This window comes from Eutrigla gurnardus (genome assembly GCF_963514095.1).
Source record: "Eutrigla gurnardus genome assembly, chromosome: 4".
NCBI lineage: Eukaryota > Metazoa > Chordata > Actinopteri > Perciformes > Triglidae > Eutrigla > Eutrigla gurnardus.
This window is the reverse complement of record NC_139918.1, coordinates 9,347,900-9,371,739: the sequence shown is the minus strand read 5'-3', so window position 1 is coordinate 9,371,739 and position 23,840 is coordinate 9,347,900. Positions and strand designations below refer to the sequence as shown.

Below are 23,840 nucleotides of genomic sequence, written 5' to 3'. Positions count from 1 at the left end.
ACCTCCAATTCTGTGGCAAAAGGTCCATCTGCTTGAGCGCTGGGTTGTCTTTGGGTCACTTGGGATGATGACTGAGGGGGTACTGCACCAGGATACTGGCCTATGTTGCTTGGCCCAGCTCCAGTTGTTGAATTTTGCTCTGCAGCCACATGCTGGAGGATTGGTGTCACAAGCTGCTGGAGTTGCTGAGCCTTGTGGTCCAATAGTGTTTTCAGCCAAGCTGGTGGCCCTGGGTCCTGGGCTGCTGCGGTAGCTCCAAGCAATTCCTCACTTTCATCCATTATATCCTTTCTGTAGTTTCCTCCCCTCTCCTTATTTAACTTGTGTTTTTCTTCAGTGTAGTGTCTTTAGGTTTTTCAGTTTGCGCTAATGTCCTTTAATGAACTTTTTTTTACAGTGTTGAAATCTTCACTCGACTTTCGTTTTCCAGATGTTTAAATCCAGACTTAACCTTCACTTTTTATAGTGTAGCTTCAGGACGCACTGTAACGTTCCTCAGCAAACTCCGGTGGTTTGTGCTGTAGGCTACTTGCTAGCCACAAGCATGCAGTCCGGCCAGTTATTATTTATCTTCTTTTGTTTCGTTTAATTCTTTACCTTGGTCTTGCTTCATCCGACGTGGAAAGTCAGTCTCTGCCGATCGTTAACTCCCACCTGGCTGGCTCGTTATCCCACTTCTGACACCAGTTGTTAGCTTCGGCTAACAGGGGACATAAGTGTAGGTGCGGGCTGAAGGATGAATGGAGAGGATTATCTCACTTTACGGACTTTACTGAGAGTTTTAAGAGTTTCCGAACACACAGGTAGGTACTGATACACCGGAATGCTCTAGCTCCGATGCAGACAGACTTTAGTCAACATCGAAGCAGGCGAGCGATCTCTTCATAACAATGTACTACCACCGAAACCTTCCGACCACCACACAGGAAATCTGTCACTAACACACAGTTCCGGCAGAGGTCAAATGCTAAAACAACATCACAAACAATGAACAATATCTGTTCAATAGAATAATAACAACATTAAAGGATTACGGTACATTTGTCGAAAGAAAGAAACCACAACTTTCAAGAACAAGATTTCCTTATTTCTATTCTGAAAAAGAGCCTCCAATGATGCAAATATCGTCATTTCATTGGAGGCTGCTTTGGTTAGAGGGGGTGAGACTATAACACTAGTTCCTCATGCATTCAACCCTCCTATAGGGGGCGGGACCCACTGAGACTACAGTCCTATTACAGACCAGTGATGGGACCCACTGAGACTACAGACCTATTACAGACCAGTGGTGGGACCCACTGAGACTACAGACCTATTACAGACCAGTGGTGGGACTTAACTTCAGACTCGGGGTGTGAGCAGAACTAGATCGGTCCTTTTAGAATAAAAATTCCGCTCTGCACTCCAAAATCTGCGGGCCACTGCTGGTTGGTCCCGCGGGGGACAGATCAGTGGGAGTGGCCTGAGGTGGTGTGCGATACTAGATTTGATATCAATCCGATACTATGTTTTTGTGATTTTTCCTTTAAATAAAAAAAAAAGTTAAAATCAAGGACAGAATTGATCAGAAAGTGTATATGTAAATATAAAATACTTTATTATCAAACGTTTTTGTTCAGAACAGAACAGTAATAAACCTGCAATACAAAATGAAGTACAATTTCTCTTAAATTAACAAAGTGGACACTACTCTATTACTCCATCACGAATGTTATAAAGCATTTAAAACCATGTTTTTTCAAGTAGAATGTGTGTTCAGGAGACAAATGCATACAGGTGACAAACTGAAACCAAACTATCGAACAAATCAATACCATGTTCGATATTATCGATATTTGGATCAATCTGCCCACTGCTAGTGGCCTGCAGAGCCGTGCATTGTGGGAGTTGTTGTCTTCCATCCACTTGCGCCAAAAGGTCACTGTTTGCCTTTTCTCAGTAAAGAAGGCATCAAATTCTAAATGTATATTACATTTCGACTACATGACCGACTATCAATACAGATTCACATTTCCACCAGTGAAGTATTCCTTTAAATTTTTACATTTTACCCATTTAGTCTGTCTCTCAATTTGGTATAACATTACTACTCCACTGATAGTCGTAACTGCAAAGCCTCACCTCAGTAACTCTGCAACTCCTCATAAGTCGGTTTTATTTATACAGAAGTGGCACGCAACAGTTAAGGTAAGGGAATGATTGTAGTCAAGGTTAAAAGAAACCAACTTGATCCAAAATGTTTTAAAAAAGGAACATCAATGTCCCGCGCTGAGTTTTTGGAGGTTTGTTGACAGACGTCATCTTTTATTCCAGGCAGACAAGAATCATAATTCCTACAGTGTTGAGAGGATGCTGTCACTTGATCATCAGCATCATAATTTTTTTGCTGAAAATGACAGATGCAGTCCTTTTTTCTTGGGAAGAAAGTCTCCAAGTTGACTTCCAAAGGTCAGCTTATTATCATCATTACACCAACCAGAGGTGCACAGTCCCTCTGGCTACAAACATGATCTGCAGGACGGGTGAAACAGTTTGTTTGCTTCTTCTAGTTTTTTTCTATTTGCAAGATTTGAATGTGCCACAAACTCCCAAAAGTGTCAAGAGAGCTGAGCTCAACAGGATCTTAGAGAAAACATTTCGACAAAATCCAAGAGGACGATGGTCTTCTAGATGTGCTGCGACTCTTCAGGGTTTGAGATCCGATCAGCTCGTCAGTGTTAGGGGTCGACACTCACGTGGATCGGCTCACATAGCTCCGCCTTCTCTGGGCTCATCGGGATATGAATGTCCCAATCAGGTTCCTGCAAGAGTGGGAGGATTTTTCTTTAATGCACGTTGAAAAATGAAAAGTTTCATCATACATTAATCTTTGTGCTATAACAGACATTGCTATGTAGTGGAGTGAAATATATATGTAAATAAATAAAAAATAATATAAATCGTAATCCCTCAAGGAAAGAATATACTCGGGAATGTATTTACTGTTTAGGATATCTGGTTCTGATATATAGTAAAACTTTCATGTCTGTTTGAAAACATTTGAAACACCTTATTTCCACATCAGACTTTTTTTTTTTTTTTTTTTAACATTCTGTTTATTGAATTTTTCCATATTCAAGACAAGTGAACATATTTTTTCAACCCGAACCCCCCTCCCGTTCCCTCCCCCCGTTTCCCATTACTGGTATACTGTATATCAAAAATGTACTTACAGTTAATACAAATTATAATACAGTAGGATCAAGACATAGAATAGGTACAAAAAATAAAAAAATAAAAAAATATATAGAGTAAATAAAAATAAATAAATAAATAAAAATAGTGATAATGACAACAAGTAGTAATAAATAGATTAATAATGAGACAGAACAAATGGAGAAAAGTACATAGTTTAAATACATTGATTAGTAAAAGGAGAAGTTAAACAAAATATAGATAGTTAGATTTCTCTAGTCGGCAACTACGTCTATCTTTGGCGTGACTCTTCAATCAGCTATGTCTGCTGTGTTCAGATGCTCCATTAGACCACCCCATACTCCTTCAAATTTATCTGGCCTTTGTTTTAGATTATACATTATTTTTTCGTTGGGGATACAAGAGGTCAGTTCACTAAGCCAGAGTGAGGGTGGGGGCGGGTGCTCATCCTTCCATTTAAGAGCTATGCATTTATTAGCTGTTGTCAAAGCTATTCTTATGAATCTGATTTTGTTTCCCCTTACAGGCAGCATCGATGTGTCCCCTAATAAAATTAACCTTGGTTCAGATGGAATATTTATTTTAGTTATCTTGGATATGGTTCTAAGTATTGTTTCCCAGTAGTTGAATAATTGTGAACAAGACCAGAACATATGAAGAAGAGAGCCAACTTCGGATTTGCATCTTGGACAGTATTGAGAGATTGTCTGATTTATCTTGTGTAGTCTTTCGGGGGTGAAATAGACTCTATGTATTAGATTATATTGGGTTAATATGTGTTTACTATTATGGGAAAAGCGCTGGGCCTTTTCACATAACTCAGTCCAATCAGCATCTTCAAAGTTATGAGACAGGTCAGCCTCCCATTTTTCCCTAACCTTAAGTCCCTCTTTTTCGAACAGACTGTTAATACCAGCATACATGTGAGATATAAACCCCTTGAGCTCCTTTTTGCTGCTCAATATATTATCTAAGGGTTGTTTTTTAACTGGTAGAAGTCTGCCCCCCTGTTCTGTTCGAATGTAATGCTTGAGTTGCAAAAATTTAAAGAAGTGCTTTTTATCAAGGCTGTACCTGGCTGTAAGATTTTCAAATGACTCTAGGACCCCATTTTTGTACAAGTCCCCAAATGTCCTAATTCCCTTTGTGAACCACGCCTGGGTGATGCCATCTCTTAGGACCTTTGGTAGAAACGGATTCGCATGGAAGGGAGTAAGGTCATATAAGGGTTGGCTACTTTGGGTCTTTTTACGTAAATCAGACCACATTTTGTAGGTGTGTTTTATGAATGGGTTTGTTGTCAGCGTACAAAGTTGTTTGAGTGAAGGAACATATGGGATCGATGCTAGACAGAAAGAATTAATATCATGCTGTTCCATCTGTACCCAAGAGGGGGGTTGTTGTAAATTTGCTTTCCATACCCAGACCGCCCGGCATTGTGCTGCCCAGTAATACGTTTCAAAGTTAGGGAGTTTCATTCCACCTTCCTGAGATGTTCCCTGAAGGATTTTTAACTTTATTCTGGGAATTTTGCCCTTCCATATAAATCTAGATATAGCTGAGTGTAGCTGTTTAAAGAAGTATTTAGGTATTGCAGTGGGTAGCATCTGAAACAGAAAGAGAAATTTCGGTAGGATAGTCATTTTGATACAGCTGATTCGACCCATCAAAGACAGAGGAAGGTTCATCCACCTGTTAAGCTCCGCTTCAGTTTTTTTTAATAAAGGTAAATAGTTTAGAGAGAAAGCCTTTGAGCATACATTGGGGATCTGAAGGCCCAGATATGTTAATTTCTCAGAGCACCATTGAAAGGGTATGTTATGTCTCGATATTTGAGACCCCGCTGTGTTAAGTGGCATAACAACGCTCTTACTGAGATTTATCTTATATCCAGAGATAACACCGAATCCGGTTAATGTTTCTAATAATGTGGGTATTGACGATTCCGGTTCTGTTAAATAAATTAGGATATCGTCCGCATATAACGAAATTTTGTGGGTGGTGCCCCCCATCTGTTTACCTTTAATTAATGGATGGGATCTTATTGCTGTCGCTAATGGTTCTATTGCCAGCGCGAATAGCAAAGGCGAGAGACCGCAGCCTTGTCTTGTGGAGCGTGAGAGGGTAATTTTAGAAGAAATATCATTATTTGTTTGAATTTGAGCCATTGGGCATCTGTATAACATCTTAACCAGTTTAATAAAAGTAGGGCCAAAATTCATTCTAATCATTACATCAAAAAGATAGGGCCATTCTACACGGTCGAAAGCTTTCTCCGCATCTAACGACACAGCAATTGTAGGAGAGTTATCTGTCTCAGAGGCGTGGATGATGTTGAAAAGCCTTCTGACATTATCAAATGGGGAGCGATTCTGGATAAATCCAGTTTGGTCCAAGTGTATTAAATCTGGGATATGTTTTTCTAATCGCAGTGATAGTATTTTAGAGAATATTTTATAATCTGTGGATAGAAGTGAAATCGGTCGGTATGAGCTGCATAGTTTCAGGTCCTTCCCAGGTTTAGGTAGAACCGTAACTAGCGCCAATTCTAAAGATTCTGGCAGTCTTCCATTTTCAATAGCATGATTATACATCAATAGCAAAGGTTTAAGTAGTTTAGGGAGAAAAGTCTTGAAGAATTCAATGGGAAAGCCGTCCAAACCAGGGGATTTCCCTGACTTAATTTTGGAGATGGCTTCTGATATTTCTTTTTCTGTGATAACTCCTTCCATGCTCTCCTTAGCTCCCTCATTAAGCTTTTTGAGGTCATATTTATCTAGAAAGTTTTTTGTTTTTTCAGGAAAATTACCTTGAGTAGAGTAGAGAGCTTCATAAAATTTTTTAAACATATTGTTTATCTCTTTGGGGTTGGTAATTGTATTAGAACCTGATTTCAAAATATGTATTTCTTTTTGGGCTTCCTCCCGACGAATCTGCCAGGCAAGGAGTTTGCCGGCTTTATCCCCTTGCTCATAGAATCTTTGCTTTGTCCTTCTCATTGCATTCTCTATTTTCCGAGTAGTTATAGTGTTGTATTCTAATTGTTTTGACCTGAGTTTTTGTTTGGTTTCTGTGTTACGTAATGTTAGATGTTGCTCTTCGAGTTCTTTTATTTCTTTTTCCAGAGAGTCCACCTTTGAACTATATATTTTACGTTTGCCAGAGGTGTATGATATGATTTGACCTCTTATGTAGGCTTTCATTGATTCCCAAACAAAATTAGGTGAGGCAGAATTCTGATTTATTTCGAAAAAAAGGTCTAGGTGTTTATTAACAAATTCTATAAATTCAGAATCGTTGAGTAAATAAGAGTTGAAACGCCATCTTTTAAGAGAACCAGATGCCTCGGTAGAAGGGATCGTAACCAGAAGCCCAGAGTGGTCGGAGATAGTTCTTGCTAAATATTCACAAGGGGGGATTGTATGAGCTTTAGCTAAAGGGACCAGGAAGAGATCAATTCTTGAGTAGCTGTCATGGACTGGAGAATAAAAGGAGTACTCCTTTGTCCGTTGATTCTGCATACGCCATATATCACAGAGGCCGGAGTTTCGGAGCTCTATTTTTAATGTTTTTGCTGCTTGTGTTAGGGTAGTTTGCTTTGCTGAAGACCTGTCTAGGATAGGATCAAGCACTAGATTGAAATCCCCACCAATGAAAGTTTCGTCAGGAGGATTTGGTAGATTAAAAAAAATATCATGGAAAAACTGAGGATCATCATAATTGGGCGCATATATGTTGACTAAGGTGATAGATTGAGAGAGAATGGAGCCTTGAATAATCACCCATCGCCCTCCTCTGTCTTTGCAGGTGTACTTCAATCTGAACGGAATTTTTTTGCTAATTAATATAGCCACTCCTCTAGCTCGTGAGGTAAAGGAAGAGAAGAACACCTGGTTGAAGCCACCTTGTTTTAACTTTGAGTGCTCGGTATCATTCAAATGAGTTTCTTGCAGTAAGGCTATGTCTATCTGATTTTGCTTTAAGTAATTAATGATACGTTTTCTTTTTATGCAATGATTGATACCTTTAACATTGAGGGTTAAGCATCTGTATTGCATGGGTGTACTTGTCATTATTTAAGTAATATTAATATGGGAACTAAGTTGACTGGCAATATATAGCAGAGTCCACATACCCGACTGTTGCAAATAAAATGTGTAAGGAAGGGGCAAAAAGAAAAGAAAAAAAAAAGGGAAAGAGAAGAAAAAAAAAACACACACATCTGAATAAACCAGTAATAACAAATCCCTATTATAATGACCTCATTTCCTATCGAGGTCTTCTTACCTACACTGAACTTATGCGGTGATGAAAGCGTTGTGAACATAGTTAGGTTGTCATCAGCCCTCCAGCATTGATACATATAAGTCTCTGAGTAGACCCTATATTAGAGGCAGTGGCTGGATTGCATGAAACTTATGCTTTTTGATTGTTTACATTCAATCTGAACCGTAACAAACTATTCTGCCCAATATACTCAGAATAATGTATGTTTATAATTGAGTCCAAAATTAGCACAATATAGAGAATATGACAAAGAGGGTAACACAATATCTCAGCTGCTTACAGACTGTAAAAAAAAAGAAAAAAAAAAAGAGAGGGATCTGTCTATTGTCAGATAGCTTATACACAGTTTGGAAATCAATTAACTCTGAAACCAGTGCTCAGACCAACAACGCGGTTTTTCAAATATGTTACTTTAACTTAACTTGACAGATAGTCCCTTTTAAAATTCAATAGCAGTCTTGAGTATTATTGGGCTCTGTGCGTCTTCTCCATAAATGCCGTTTATGTCCCGTTTAACGTGATGAGATTACCTCCGGGTATTCTCTCTGCAGGAACGAAGAGGCTGCCTCCGCTGAGTCAAACGACTTGGTCCCACCTGATCGCGTGTCCACTCTGAGTATGGCCGGGTACAGCATCCCGTACTTCACTCCTGCTTGTCGGAGCTGTTTTTTCAGGGGGGTGAAAGCCATTCTCTTTTGATGTAGCCTGGGCGAGAGGTCAGGAAATATCATGATCTTGGAGTTGCCATAGTATAGCTCTCCTTTTTTGCGGGAGGCGTCTAGTATCTGGGTCACATCCCTGTAGCGGAGGAGTTTGAGAACGAAGGCTCTGGGCGCTCCTTGCTCGTTCGGACGTCTCAGCTGCGCGCGGTGGGCTCTCTCTATCTCTATCGGGCCAGAGAGTCCCAGGATCTCCGGTAGCCATTTTTCCAAAAAGTCCACAGCGTTAGTCCCTTCCACTCCCAGCGGGAACCCCACAACTCTCAGATTTTTGCGGCGTTGCCTGTTTTCATAGTCGTCGAGTTTGTCTTTGAGCTCCATCACTTCTTTTTGCTGCCGCCGCTCCAGCTCCGTCAGCCCCTGGCGCAGGTCCACAACGGCGGCCTCGTATTCGGAGCTCTTGGCTTCCAGTGCGGTGACTCTCGTGTTTGTTGTGTGAATGGCTTCACTCATCTTTTCCAGTGCGGCGTCCACCTGGTGTAGTCGGGTCATGACGGAGGTTTGAATTGTTTCCGCGAACTTATGCATTTCGGCGGAGAACCACGCGGGCGGGACCGAAGTGTGTAACGTGTTGCTGGCAGCCATTGCTGGCGTTAGCTTGCTGCTATCTGGGGCCGACGCTTTAGAGTCTCTTAGGTTGTAGGTCGGTTTCTTTTCTTGGTATCCTGGTCCAAAGGCTTTCGGTGTCGACATTGTGCTTCCCTAGTGAATGTCTGTTTCCCAAAAGCTATGAAAAGGGCCTTACTCGTAGTTAAATCTCAGAATATACCGGAGGGCTGAATTGACCCGACCGTTCGCTAAGCCGTCATAACCGGAAGTCCACATCAGACTTTTGTCACGATAAAAAAAATACAATACAGTAAAAATACATCACAATATTGATTGATGAGAAGTGATGACAAATACCAAAATGTATTTTCCAAAAAATAGACACTTGACAACCATAACCGCCTGTAGTTATACTCCACTCCTGCATTTGATCCTCCCTGGATTATTCCTTCCACATGTGGTACAGTGCTCTCTGGCTCAGGAACATATTAGTGACTTCTGTCTTTAAAAATTGATTGACACACATGGTTTAAATAGGTTTTTGAACTGACCAAATATAATGGGCCATGACATATGGGTACTATATTTTGCATCTTGAAAAACACTTTTTAAATGTTCCTGCTTTTTTGTTAGAAAACTTTAACAACCAGTGAGTGATTCAACCTATAATTTCTATATTTATTTACGTATTAAAATGTTGGTGACTGACCAGTGAGCGCGGCAGGGGCTCTTTATGGAAATACGTTCGACAGGCATTCGAACGGCAGTGAATGGTGGCCCAGAACACAGCGAACAGGAGACCCGCCATGATGATGACTGTCACGGTCACAGTGGTCGGCCTCTTCCAGGCAGTGTCCGGACCTGCAGGTTAATCATGAAGAACATTTTAATTAAAAAATGAAAAGATAAAAAGTCAGATTTAATATTGTTTGTTATTAAGGATGCATTACTTTTGTGGTCAATATTTTCCCTTCTGTACATTACCATGGTGATATTTTCTTAAAACTCGAACATTTTGGAATAAAAACATTTATTTGACGATATATTTATGAAATTAGTACACTTTTGTAAAATAAAAAAAAGAAACTTTTGTGCTCCCGTTCCAAATTTTTTTCAAAATTAGGGAGTTTCTTAAAACTGGGGACATTTTGGAAGACAGGACATGTTTAGAATGGAAAAGCGTGGCTTGTGACATTTTTGGAAGGTGAGGACATTTCTTGACATTGGGAATATTGAGGAAAGAATTTCAAGCGAGGACATGGACATGTTCTTTGAAAAGTGGTGTTATTTTAGAAAGTAATGACATTTTGAAAAGTGAGAATGTATGAACATTAATGAAAGTGGCAGCATTTTTGTATTGAGGAAAAAATGTTAAAATGAGATTATCTTTTGAAAGTGTTTTGAGTGCCAACATTTTTGGAATTAAGGATACATCTTGGAATTGGGAATGTCCAAGAATATGGAGTGATGGGATGTTTTTTGAAAGTAAACAAATTTTAGGAATGTGAGAATATGGAACATGGCAACATTGTTTTGCAAAGTAAACATGGATTGCAAGAATGTTTTCAGAAAGTGATGGATGCTTTTGTTACATTAAATTTGTTTTGGAAACAATAGTGACAACATTTTTTGGAAGTGAGGATATTTTTGCGAAGTGTGGCGATTTTGGAAAGTGATAACATTTCTTGGATTTGGTTATATGGAGCAGAGGGACATTTAAAAAATGCTTTGATATTTGAGGGAAATAAGAATATGGAACATGAGGACTTTTCTTTTAGAGTTGCAACTTTTTAGGGGAAAAAATGTGGAACATGAGGACATATTTTGAAATTGAGATATTTTAGGCAAATAAGAATGGGGAACATAAAGACAGTTTTTGAAAGGTAGGACATTTAGAAATGTAGGAACATGGTCCATGAGGACATTTTTTTTTAATTAGAACCATGGATTTTAAAATATTTTATGAAGTGAGGGTCATTTTTTAATGTGAAAATTTCAACATATTGAAAAGTGTGAAAAACATTGTGAATGAGGACATTTCTTGAAATTGGGAATATATGGAAACAATGTGGAACAAGATGCCATTTTCTGAAAGTTAAAACATTTTAGGAATGTGAGAACACAGAATTTTGTGATGTACAATAAATTAATTTGTACCTGCTGCAATGGAGACACACTGGCTGTCAGTGCTGCTGCTGTGGAGCTGAGCTTCCAGGATGATCTGAGCTCGGACGCAGTACAACGCTCCCTCCTGCAGGCCAGCGACGGTTAACACCTTCTGCTCAGCTGGCATTGTGTACACCGCAGCCTGAATGAAAGAGAAAGGAAACACAGGTACATAGAACACAGGAGTCAACAAAATTAAAGAATTAATCATAAAACGCGGCAGTGCTATATGACCTCTCAATGTACATACACAGAAATAAACAACTAAAGAAAAAAACAACGCTACACATTTCACTTTCTATGTACGTATGTAATAAATATATTAAAAATAACTATAGAGTGGCTAAGTCCCTTTCAGTGTGCAACATGGGACCTCATTTCTGAAGAAATATGTATGGTAGTCAACGGCAAGACACAAATGATCTTTCTTTTCCACAATTTGGGAAATTACAATAATCTCCTCACTACACTTCATGTTCAAAAATGTCCTCACTTTCAGAAAATGTCCTCTTGCTCCGCATTCATTACAAATATTGCCAATTTCAAGAATATCCTTAATTTCAAAATAATACTTCTTTTTAAAAGTATCGGTGCTTTCTGACAGAACAGAAAAGTGTCCTCACTTCATAAAAATATTCTCACAATCTATGTTTGTATTTCCCCCAAAATCCTCAAATTCCATATTCTTGCTTTACTAAAATGTTCTATCTTGACAAATGTCCTCTTGTTCAATATTCCTGCTCTCCTATCATGTCCTTATTTTCAAAAATTAAATGTCCTCACTTTTCAAAATGTCCCCACTTTGCAAAACTGTCCTCACTTTCAAAAAATATTGTTGCCACTTTACAAAAATACTCTTACACTCGCACACATTTCCAGAAATGTCCTCACTTTCCAAAACTTTTAGTTTTTATTCACAAATATATCCTTATGTTCCATATTTTTATTTTCCTAAAATGTCCTAACTTTGAAAGTATGTCCTCAATTTAAATGGGATCAAAAGATTATTTGTCACTTGTCATTGACTACCGTACATATGTTTTTCAACATACAGTAAGGTCCCATGTAAGTAAAAATAAGTAAGAAATAAAGGGATAAAACAACAGTAAGGGACAAGAAATCAGACAGGAAGGAAGAAAAGCAGCGAAACAGTAGACATGCTGTAACTCTGACCTGCAGCTCGTCGCCTCTCCTCCAGAGCGTCACACTGACACCAGCTGTGAATGGAAGCTTGTCGAATGACACCTGAAGGGCATCGCCCACTGCCGTCACGGCCATCTCCGGCACCATCAGGACCGCTGCCGGCACAAGATTCACATTCAGTCATTCATTCATTTTTGAAAAAAAAAATTATACATGTTGTGTTGACGGGCAGTGTTTTTTAATGGCAAACACAAAGGGAATTTTCACCCGGCATTACATAACAATTATGACCACAGAATCATTTGTGTTTATTTGTGGGATCATTTGTGTTTATTGGCATCACCCACGACTTACAATGTTTCATAAATCATGGCTGAAATAACCACTATTGCTGCTTTGTTATGGAAATCCCAGACACACCAGGTAATCAAACACTGTCCTGTCTGAGTTCATAACATCACCCCAAGGTGCTCCATCAGTTTCATTAAGTTGTATTCACTGTGAATAGCAAGCCACACTTTTGCGCCATAACTACAGCGTTATGAACCCAAACTAAACTATTTTGTTACGAGTTCATTGCAATAAACGGACAAAAAGGATTTACTAAATAACTACATGATGATAATTTGTAAAAAGTCCTTAAATGTTCAATTTGACCAGAGGTAGGCTATGCTAAAATTGTAGCTGCTTAACAACGCTTAAAATAATGTCAGGGTAATTTAACTATACATTGAGGAATCTCTGTCTGTCTGTCTGTCTGTCTGTCTGTCTGTCTGTCTGTCTGTCTGTCTGTCTGTCTGTCTGCCTGTCTGTCGAGGCCTTACTGTCTTTGCGGTTGAAGGGTGGGCTCAGTGTCGTCCAGGGCGATAGCTGGGACCCGCACTGTGCTCTGACATGGATGTTGTAGTCGGAGTCAGAGCCCAGGTCAAAGGTCAGGTCGCAGTGATTGTGAGGAATCTGCTGGCACTCAGGAGCATTCACCCAGCTGCCATTCAGGACCATCAGCTCAAACTCCCTGCAAGACAAAGAGGCAAGAGAGCTTTAATACAGAATATTCCTTTCATATATATTACGAGTAAATTAATTAATCTGTACACATCAGCTTATGAACATAAAATGTGGGTTTGCCACATTCCCCCAGTCTGCAGTGGTGGCTCTGACCTCAATTACCCAAACAAAGCCTGCATACCACCACGCACACTGCTGCTGCTGTGCATGCCACTGATTCACAGAGTTGGGTCCTCATTGTTTTCCCAGTGCTTTTCTTGTTTTGCATCAGGATTGACTGACAACCGCAGTGCAGTGAAAATGAAATGTAGGCTATAGAGTAAGGATTCAGCCTTTCAGCCTGCTGACAGGCAGAGCCTACCTGTTTCAGGAAGTGACATTTACTACTGGATTTATATTATCAAACTGGCAAAAACAAGTATTGAGAAATATGTTTTGAATGAATTTTTGGAGAACGATTTTCATTTTAGACCATCACAAAACAAATGGTGCATTAATATAAATGCTCACATCAGGAAGCTCACATGCTTGGAGTGACAATGCTAAAATGCTGATATTTAGCAGGTAAATTGTTTGCCTTGATCACCACCTTAGTTTAGCGTGTTAGCATGTTAACATTAGCTGATTATGATTCAACGCAAAGTAAAGCTATGGCTGATGTCATTAGTTCTGTAGGTTTATGGGCACCTTAAAATGTTGACCTGATGATGGTGCTAGAAGATAAGTCACTAATAGAGGATCACTAATAGAGTAGGCACTAGCCATTTGAGCTCTGCCATGTGTGTCTGCAATGACCACTCCTGAAGCTTGTACTACGAAGCAGGATTTGGGCTTAGTGAGGTAACTTCAGGTTTAACTCTGGGTTTTCCGTCCTATGACGCTGGTTCACTTCTTACCGGGGTACATCGCCATGGTAACTTACGCAGCAGAGCTAACCTGCTTTGGAACAGGTTATGCTCCTGATAAGAGATCAACGTGTAGAAAAACACCGCCTACTGACCAATCAGCTCTCTTGGTGCACGGTGCAAGTCAGTTTTACACCGGGATTGCAGCTGAAAGAATTAGGCTGATATTGTCATACACAACACCATCATACATCAGCAACACATTTGTTAAAGTTATTTTTTTGGCCTTTTATTGCGGGAGGACAGCGTGAGAGTTAAAGGGGCGAGAGAGAGGGACGACATGATTTAAAAGAGGACCGCAGGGCAGATTTGAACCCGGGACCGCTGCAGTGAGCCTCAGCAGTAACTCTACCACTGAGCTAACAGCGCACTTAACACATTCATGTAATCAGTCAGATCTAGTAGTGTCCTTATGATGGGGCAGTCATATTATACGACTACTAATACGACTTACGCATTCACACAGTCGGCGAGTTTTTGCCAGCTGTCCTTCCTGCATTTGGCAGATGAAACTGTTGCCTTTTGTCTGTATTATATGTTTAACTTCTTCGTATTTCTGTAAGATTATGGTTCGCTCCTCGTACGTGAAATACGCCGCTCTGCTGCCTGTGGACTGATCCATGGTTGTGATTGGTCAAATGCTGCAAACGCCGCCTCTTTCATGTTCATGCGCTCATAGCTGGACAGGGAAACCCTGGTTGACTGAACGAGTTGATAACCAGCTTTGTGTGACCGCTTATCTCCGATTGCCTTTGTTAGGGTTACTTAAGCTGGATAACTGAAAGATACCCTGGGTATGTTGAACTTGCTTCGTAGTACAGGCCTCAGGTGGGTTGTTAGCCAAACACACCATCCAAAATAATAAAATGGAGTTGGCACAGCACTGTGTTAGTTTCATTAGCTGTTTGCGGTTAACGAAACCCACTGACCAAAACAATAAAAGTTAGTTGATAGAGCAGTGTGTGTAGTTAGCTGGTAGTGGTTAGCCAAGCACACTTTCCAAAACAATCATTGTGAGTCGGTGCAGCAGTGTGTGTACTGGTAGTTCAGTTAGCTGTTGGCAGTTAGCCAAACACACCAAAACAATAGGCCCTTTACACAGCAGCCACAGTGACAGTAAACACAGTTGTTATTGCTTGAATTAATTATGGTCCTATTCTTAAAGATTATTTTTTCAGCTAGAGCGCCGTTCAAGCCTTTTATTATTTTATACAGACAGTGTGGAAACAGGGTGAGAGAGGGAGAAGACATTGCGGGGAAACTGATCCCGGGCCGGGAGTCAAACTCGGGATCGCCGCGTTGAGGACGTTGAGGCTCTGTACATGGGGAGGCTGCCCTAACCACTGCGCCACCGGCCTCCCCAATTATGGTCCTATTCTATTTAGTGTGTCACAGCTATTCCAGTGAGCCATAGCAGGCCCTTCACCCACCTCAGGGCTATAATTAATGTAACTAATTACACCTATGTTTACACTGCAATGACTGTGGATGATGTCAAAATGGCAGCTGTGAAAAGGGCCCATAAGCTGTACAGTGGCCAAGTGGTGCAGCGCTGCCAAGCATGCTGCAAACTGTTTTCCACCCACTGTGGGTGCAGAGTAGCAGCTGTGTAACCGTGGGCGTATTAAAAGTAGTGAGTGAGGAGTCAGCAGGCAGTCACTAGGAGGAGTTTTTTGAAGACTTGAAAACAGCTGCAGGAATTGGGTTAATTAGTAGTCTTCTCTGTGATTGACAGCTGATATGTCGAAACCTCCGCCCAAGTGAAAACAGAAGCAGCTCTCAGTGTTGGTGTGTCACTGCTGGTTCATTAGACACAGACACACCTGCTGATTATAATTGTTTGGACAGGTGTGTCATTGATTCCTGTGTTATTATGAAGTCGAATGGTCTAAATTAACTCAATGGACGCAGCAGTGATTACCAGGTAGAAACACCTACTGGTATCTTTTTCTCACGTTAACCTGCACTTATCAGCTGCACATTTCACATAAAATCTATTAATAGTTTGCCAAAAACACTAGATAAAACGTTTTGGACTATAAAATAAAACTGAATATTTGATTTCATCATCTGTTTTCATAAGTTTTATAGAGCAAACAATTAATTAATTAAAAGAGAAGTGATCTGATTAATCTATCAATAAAATACTTAGTTTGTACACCTAAAATACATAACTATTGTGTCTAGCTTACAGTCTTCCACATATAGTCAATAATTAATGAAATCTACACCAAAACGGAAACAAATAATATTAATAATTAGAATTAAAATGATTATTTTTAAGATAAAAATGTGATATATACTCACATAAAGTATTGTATTATATTTTTTGTTAATGGTGCATTTATTGTCACTGACAATTAAAGACGTTTGTGTATGACTTACCCCTGGAACTGAACAGAGTACAGGACTACTGTGTTGCAGGGCGTCTGCAGTGGGTGCCAGTTCAGGATGTGTCTCATGTCCACAGACTCCATGGAAACCCTGCCGGGAGCTGGCAGCATCAAAACATCTGCTGACACAATGAGTTCATGTTTTAAATCTGAACTCAGTAGTTTTAGTATTTTTAGGGAGCAGGAATAGGAATCAATTAAAGTCATCACCAGCCCGCTGCTCAGCTCATTTTCTTTAACCAGTGTAGTGTTTAAAAATGCTAGAATTAGCAAACTAGCTAACTAGCCAGCTGTCCACTAGTTATCTAGCTAGCTTGCTAACTCCACTGCCTTCATGTTGCACTTGTTACAGAAAATTAGGCAAAAGGCAATATTCTTTCCTACGGTGTGATAACTGTGCATACATTTGATTAAAAACAATGATAAACTTTAACTTTATAGGACATTTCATGCAAAGATGCAGCCTAAAGTGCTTCGTAAAACAACAAAAACAATTAAAAAAAATTGTAATATTTATACTATCTCAATACAACAAAACATTAACAATGATTCCATTCAAGTTAAAAGCCAAAATGGAAAGGTAGGTCTTTCATTTATTAGCGCAGCCTCATTAGATTTATTGTCGGACACTGTGGGAACGTTTTAACTCTCTTGTTTGGACTTGAACTGAAAGGCAATCACTGACTCAAATAAAATCACTAAAATCAGTTGTAAAAGATAGAGGTAGTCAGTGTAGTGATGTGAGCTGATTAAGTCTCTAAAGTTACTACTCCACTGATGCAAGTCTGATTTGAATGGGAATGTCCCTTTTACTCCGATATTATTTCTATGGTAAAATAGGGGTGTAACGATACTTTTTGAAAACGATACTGGTTCTGATGTGATTCAAGGCCAATATTTGGCTTTTTAGAATGATACAACGCGATTCAATGAATTGAAATTGATACACCAACTGGATATTGGTCAGTGCAGGTGAGGATTCCCAGAAGTATTTATTTTAAGGGAATCAGCAGGGGTAAGATAATTATGGAAATAAAACAAGGAAACAACGATTAGTCGCAAATAAAATAATATGCTGTATTTTATATTGAAAAGGAGGACAGAACAACCTGTTCCGGTTATGTTTCTGGTGCTTTTTTAATGATTCTGAACGAAGACACTGCAGCAGTAAAAGCAGCGTTCCCAGCCAGGCTCTGGTCGTACTCTTTGCAGTAGATGCATAATGTTGGCCTACCCACGGAGCACCAGAGACCAAATAAAACAACCGGTTCTTAAAACTACAGCTGCCCCAACTCAGCCTCAGACCGTGGTGATTCTACTATGTAGCCTATGCTGTGGAGAAAAAAAAAACATTACACTACACACATAAACAGACCAGATAATGTGCGACCAAGGAAAACATTTCGTCGCACTATTTGGTCGACCACGATTTTTGGTCGCATGTGCGCCCAAAATGGTCGTACTCTGGAGCCCTGGTTAATATTGTGGAGAAACTGGTGAAGTGAACACTCACAACGCAGCTGGCGGCGACCAATAATTAAAAACAATGAGTGCGTGCAAACACCTGAGCCTAATGAACTGATTGTTTGAAAATGGGGGGGGATTGTTTGCGAGCTAGTTCGCTTGAGACTGGAAGCACGCCGTAGGGAGCGACTGGGTTCACTTAGACTTTGGGGACTGAAGGTTGGAATCGTTCGTGGTCGGCTAGCACCACCGGCACTGAAGATACCGGGGAACCACTTACTGGCCCGGAGAAAGACAGCAGGGCTTTGGACTTAAGGTAGCCAGAATCCAGTGTAGGGGAACGCCAGCGAGCTACCCTGAATGTGCGTGTGGCCAAGAGACACCGCAACCTGCTTTTCAGTGAGACGACGGGGTCTCACTGAACCCGGACAGGGAAGTCCGCTTTTAATGACTTGATACGGGATCGTGGGTTTGTGTGTTTGCGTGCCTGTGTGCGTGTGTGTGTTGTTGGACAACCATTCGGCTACGGCCACCACAGCTATTTGTATTTATTTTAGTGTCTGACTTTTATCACGTGTGTAGCCTATATGGAAAGTGTGACTAGTTTTGTAACTTGTAGTGGTGTTTATAACTGGAGAAGTGTGGCATTGACATTTATTATTGCAGTGTTGAATCGATGAATTGATGAATTGATGACTTGATGACTTGATGAATTGTAGCCTGCTGTGACCTATTACCTATTCACGTGTGCTTTTATTTAATTATTCAGACCTATTGTGATTATTTAAAGTTGTGTGTTTCTGATTGGCCAACGTGAATCAATTGTATGACTTGTTAAATGAATAAAGAGCATTGTTATTTCCTTCAGATTGCCTGCATTCTATAGAGCTTTGACCGGACCTGACCGGGTTAATTAAAGGTGGTGGCAGCAATATTGGCGGGTCACCGTGGGTAGAGTAACTGCGTCACTAGGGGCTAAACTTTATTACAATATTGATACAATCGATTTTTAGGTTGCAAATTGATTTAATATCGATATTTGTCCCCAGTTAAGGACAAGTTGCTGAGCACCTATCGATGTAGTTGAGGAATAAAAATCGATACATTGATATAGTAAATTAATCGTTACAACCCTAGTAGAAACAAAAGTGGTGGCAAACTGAACATCTGACTCTTGGCAAGGAAGAGAAGAAGCATATTTTTCCAAAATGTCAACATTTTCATTACAACTTTGTACATCTGCAAAGATACGGGTTAATGTCTCTGCAGATGCATGCAGGCCAGGGTGTAAGCTGATTGTTCCCATACAAACTCTATCAAAGTATTTAATTATTCATATGTCATGACTTCGCCTTATCTGACAGCATTCAAACAGACTCTGCTGTATCTGAAAATGGACTCACAGTTTGTAAAGTCCAGCAGGACCATAATCATCACCAGCAGACTCACACTGCTTCTCAGTCTCATGAGCAGAGAGTTCATCTCCAGGAACCAAAAGGAGGGCGAAAAGATATATGGTCACATCAGGTCCACCAGAGACCTGCACGTACATGCATCCAAAATACAACATGTAATCCAGATTTCTGTCCCTTGCCAAGGAAAACCGGAATTGTTTTTTATGCAGACCACATTCCTGGATCAGTCCTCCAGCTCATCCCAGAGGTGAATAAAAGATCCGCCGTAAAGAGGATGATGATATCCCAGTTAATCTTTCAGTTTAAGATCCACACGATCCAAGGTTTCTGTCAGAGTAAAATCCACCCTCTGAGCTTAAGAAAGAGCAGTTCAATGTCTGAAAAGCAGAAGCTGTTGGGACCTACTGCTCTCTGTCCCAGATCTGTAGAGACATCTGGTGTGTCCGGGTGCCGAGGCTGGAGTCTGGGCTGTACAGCCGGTCCAACTTGTTGTAAGCAGCCTTGGGCGTCAGCTGTCAGCTGCAGGCTAATTTACAGGTTAAACTCATAACACCTGATGAGCTCTATCTGTCCTATAGGGCTATAGTGCTGTTTCTGTCTCACTCCTGATTAACAAGACTGCCCTCTTTTAGAGTACACAAGTCAGAAAACGGTTTATTGTTCCACATAATTTTTGATTACAGTCATGAGCCTGGTCTCTATAGAAGGGAGTTTGTTATCAAAAAGTCCAAATTATGTGACGGTCACGCCACAAAGTGACAACACTGGTGTGGAGGTCCAGAGGCTTAGTGACAATAGTAGTTTTTGCTCCCAAATATATTTTCCATCGTCTGAGAATTTAAGGCTAAATATTGTCATAAACACCGTAAGAACTAAGATACACATCCAGTCAACAGAATATACACATGTAATTATACTTAGATCTATTCATGCTCTACATGTCACTCATATTATAAAACTTTTAATTTACAGATTCACATAGTCAATGTTTTTTTTTTTACCAGCTGTCTGTCCTGCATTTGGTTTAACCTGTGGATTATGACTTTACCTTCTTCCTCTTATAATATTATCCAACAATACGCAACGCAGTTGGACATTCACCAGAAGTAGGTTAAGAACTCTGCCGACAGAAATCTCACCCAACCAGAAAAAGATGTCAGAACTGAAGAAGCCTCTAGGATGAGGAAACACACTGAACATAATGCAACCAAGTAACCTACAGGAGCTTCAATAAAGAGGCTACAACAGTCAGTGTGGGTCATGCCATCTACAGCCATTTATTTTATTCTATTTATAAAAACTGCAGGAATGAAAGGGAAAAAGACAGACAGTCATATACGACTGGGAGGCCAATCACCTGCTGATGGAACGCTGGGAGGGTTATATGAAAAATATAAAAACTTCAAATGAAAACCACACTTATACATACAACACCGCAAACAATATAACCATCTAAGTGAGAACCTAGCATCCCGAGATTCCACTCCCGCCCTACCTCTTGAACATTCTCTTGGAATAGCCGTCTTCCCACCTCATTCATGGTGCAGTGCAATAAGACATGTTCAGCGTCCCCCCCCCCCCCCCCCCCCCCCCCCCCCCCCCATGTGCTAGCACAACAGAACTGTACATCTATGCCACCCCGGTATAATCTTAGCAAACTGTGATACAGTTCTATAGGTCTTCTCTGACAGATTTCATTGACAATATTCTTTTTATGACAGCTAAGGAGAGCATAATACCACCCTATCAGGTCTGACCTCTTCAACCCACTGTCGTGCAATGATGGCTGCCACTATTTCTGCTGTATATACTGATTACTGGTCAGATAACCTTTTAGAGATGTTGACTATGAATTCTGGAATATGTATACCAATTCCCATCCATTCCTGTTTGTTCTTGGAACTGTCTGTGTAGATTTTGAGATAATTATTGTGTTTAATTATTGTGTTTCTTTTAGATAATTATTTTTTTCCAGGATATTTAAATCTCCCTTTATTTCTGGGAAGAGCCATGGTGGTATATTACTAACTGCGGTGGTAAAATTGTATTCTTCCATTTTGTATTCCCTCACTCTCTCTTCCCTTGTCCATCCCATCCATACACTTATCCTCCATCCAAACCCATGCCCCTGAAATTTGGAATACTCCCAACAATCCTGAATTATTTCTTTTGCAGGGTTTTCTTTCCCACTTCCTTTTAATGTGATTCAGTATGTTAGTGCAAGCTTCTCTCTTCTAAGCTCTGGTGGTGTCTCTCCTGCTTCTATAAGTATTGCATTAATGGGGGCCAGTCACATCTGGCCACAGCTCTCAGTAGATGTAGCCTATGCCTTTTTTGCATTTTGTTTCCAAGTGTTTATGTGTGCTTTCCATGTATACTTACTATCTAACCATAGGCCCAGGTACTTAAATTAATTGACTTTCTACATTGGCTGCTGATATGTTATCTTCTCAGCATATTTGCACTTATTTGTAAACATCATGTAGCAGGATTTGCTTGTTGAAATTTTGAACCCCCATTCATACGACCCCTTCTCCACTTTCCCTATCGCGTTCCTTATGTTCTCTAACACACGTCACATTCCTTCCTCTCATCCATATGGCGCCATCGTCCGCATATAGCGCTGATTTGATTCATCAGGTAACACCTGAGGGGTTTTGGGATGTATTCTCTCACACTGTAATTCATGTCTCCCATTTGAGTTAGGGAGGGTCCTCTCAAATGGCACTACCACAGATACCGTTTTCTTTAGTGTTCCATCTTGTTTACTTTTCAGCCTTGTGGCCTCAGTTACTTTTCGTCCCTGAATCTCATTTTTAACATCTTCCATTGACATGTCCAGTGGAACTCCTGAGATAACTCCTCTCACTTTAACCTTTGCTCCCGGGATGTGTGCCGTCATAATTCCCCCTTGCAGTGAGGACATTCTGAGTATCTTTTCTTGTTGTTGTTTGCTGACTGCATGCATCAGTACTCATTTATTGTTCATAAACCTAGCAAACTTTATTTTACCAATCTCATCCTCAATCGCCCTGGGAAGTTTAATCCAGTGGTAGTACCCACCATCCTGGTTAAACTCAATAATAACTTTCCATACATTGTCTTGCTCTTTCTCCATATTATTAGCTTTCTGCTTGTCATACTGATTCGGTCTCAATTTCTTACTATGGTTTACTTTTGGAGCCCTTTTCATTCTCATGGATCTGGATATCATCCAGTCCATTTCGTTCCCATCGGAACTAGTTGACATTATGTTATAGTTATAGTACTGTTCATGCAATCCACCAGATAAATTATCATCCTGCCGGTTTACTTGATTTCCGTCTCCTCCGCCAGCTATTAGCCTCACCTGCTGCCAATCATCCCATTTAATAGTTTCTTGGCTGACTGGCCAGGAGCTTTTGCATGGTCCTAGTGCCCCGTGCTACTCATATATGAACAATCACAGTCTGGTTTAACAAGTGTGAAGGTGAATCTCTGTGGAGATGTGGATCTGTAGATATGTTGGACCATGACCCACTAACACCCCCCCCCCCCCCCCAAAAAAAAATACCCTTACCTATAGCACTCTGATCGTAGCACTGTTGCTCTTGAAGTACTAGTTTACTCAGATGAGGACCTAACACTATCTATTTTTAGCTCTTACTTTATCAACAATGATATGTTGTGGTTTCTTTGTTTCTTTCCACAAATGTACTTATTGTAAGTCGCTTTGGACAAAAGCGTCTGCTAAATGACCTAAATGTAAATGTAAATGTATGTTGTATTTAATGTGTAAATATTGTGTCCAGTTTCTGTCAGCCTTCTGCCCTGCAGAAAGGACACAAAGAGTCAGAGTTTGGACTCTCATGATGATTAAACATTAACCATCATCTACCGTAAAGCTATAAAACACACAGCGACTCGCACTACCTGCTTTCTATCTTTGTTTTAGACTGAAACCACAGATAACACATCTGCCCTGCCAAGTCATGTGAAGCCTAATTTGAAACATGGCTAATGAGGACGATTTAGCTGGCATGCAGCTTTTCTTATGCAATACTTCAAATAAAAAAAAACAAGGCAAGTGACCTCTTTAGTAGCTAAGCTACGTCTCCGTGAGCTCAGTCACCAGAGGCTCGTAGGAGATGAGCAGGCCTGCGAACTGCAAACCCTGGGCATGCTGGGAAATGCCTGGCTGCTGCCTGGTCAAAGATCAGATCTCTCAAGAATGTTGTTATTCCTTTACTCATATTTTTTTTTAAATTTAATTTCACATGAAGTTGCTTTAAAGTTTCCTTGAAGTAAAATCAAGTTGACATCAAATTAAAGTTGTGCTAAATGGTGGCTGATTAACTTTATCTAACACAGTCCATTTGAAGAGTTTCTGACTAATTGTCTCCTAAACTGATGGAGAAGTTATGTCATGAGTTAATTTGAGTTCCTTATTTGGACATACTGTAAGCATGTTTATTGTCCTTCTACTTCCTGCTGCAGTGACTGACTTCTTCTTTCCTGCGTAATCATAAACAGCATCATAAACAGTCCATGGGGGAAGGTATGACGTGAATGTTTTCTCTCTCAACACACATATGAAAGAGGAAGGAATAAAATTAC

The 23,840-nt window shown here is 40.2% G+C and overlaps 2 protein-coding genes across 3 annotated transcripts in view; both read right to left on the bottom strand.

Annotated features, from left to right (window-relative positions):
- Window positions 1–23,840, bottom strand: part of LOC311012962 (uncharacterized protein) — a 324,166-nt gene that overhangs the window by 47,320 nt on the left and 253,006 nt on the right. The gene's annotated exons all lie outside the window — the stretch shown is intronic.
- On the bottom strand, window positions 1,687–22,590 carry crfb16 (cytokine receptor family member B16). 2 transcript variants are annotated; one of them, XM_084008853.1, is made up of 7 exons: window positions 22,550–22,590; window positions 16,358–16,484; window positions 12,884–13,074; window positions 12,090–12,214; window positions 10,908–11,058; window positions 9,460–9,611; window positions 1,687–2,801 (listed from the first exon to the last, which is right to left on the bottom strand). In XM_084008853.1, the coding sequence occupies exons 2-7, from the start codon at window positions 16,474–16,476 to the stop codon at window positions 2,718–2,720; spliced, it is 822 nt and encodes a 273-aa protein (XP_083864979.1). In that variant the 5' UTR covers window positions 16,477–16,484; window positions 22,550–22,590; the 3' UTR covers window positions 1,687–2,717. The 2 variants fall into 2 exon arrangements, with proteins under 2 accessions (XP_083864979.1, XP_083864978.1); XM_084008852.1 differs by lacking the exon at window positions 22,550–22,590 and adding an exon at window positions 19,233–19,359.

Coding starts and splice junctions, on each gene's coding strand:
- crfb16 (XM_084008852.1), bottom strand. CDS start 19,311: ATGAACTCTCTGCTCATGAGACTGAGAAGCAGTGTGAGTCTGCTGGTG. Junction 11,059..12,089: donor GGAGAGGCGACGAGCTGCAG/GTCAGAGTTACA, acceptor TCTTTCATTCAG/GCTGCGGTGTACACAATGCC. Junction 2,802..9,459: donor AGCCCCTGCCGCGCTCACTG/GTCAGTCACCAA, acceptor CCACTCTTGCAG/GAACCTGATTGGGACATTCA.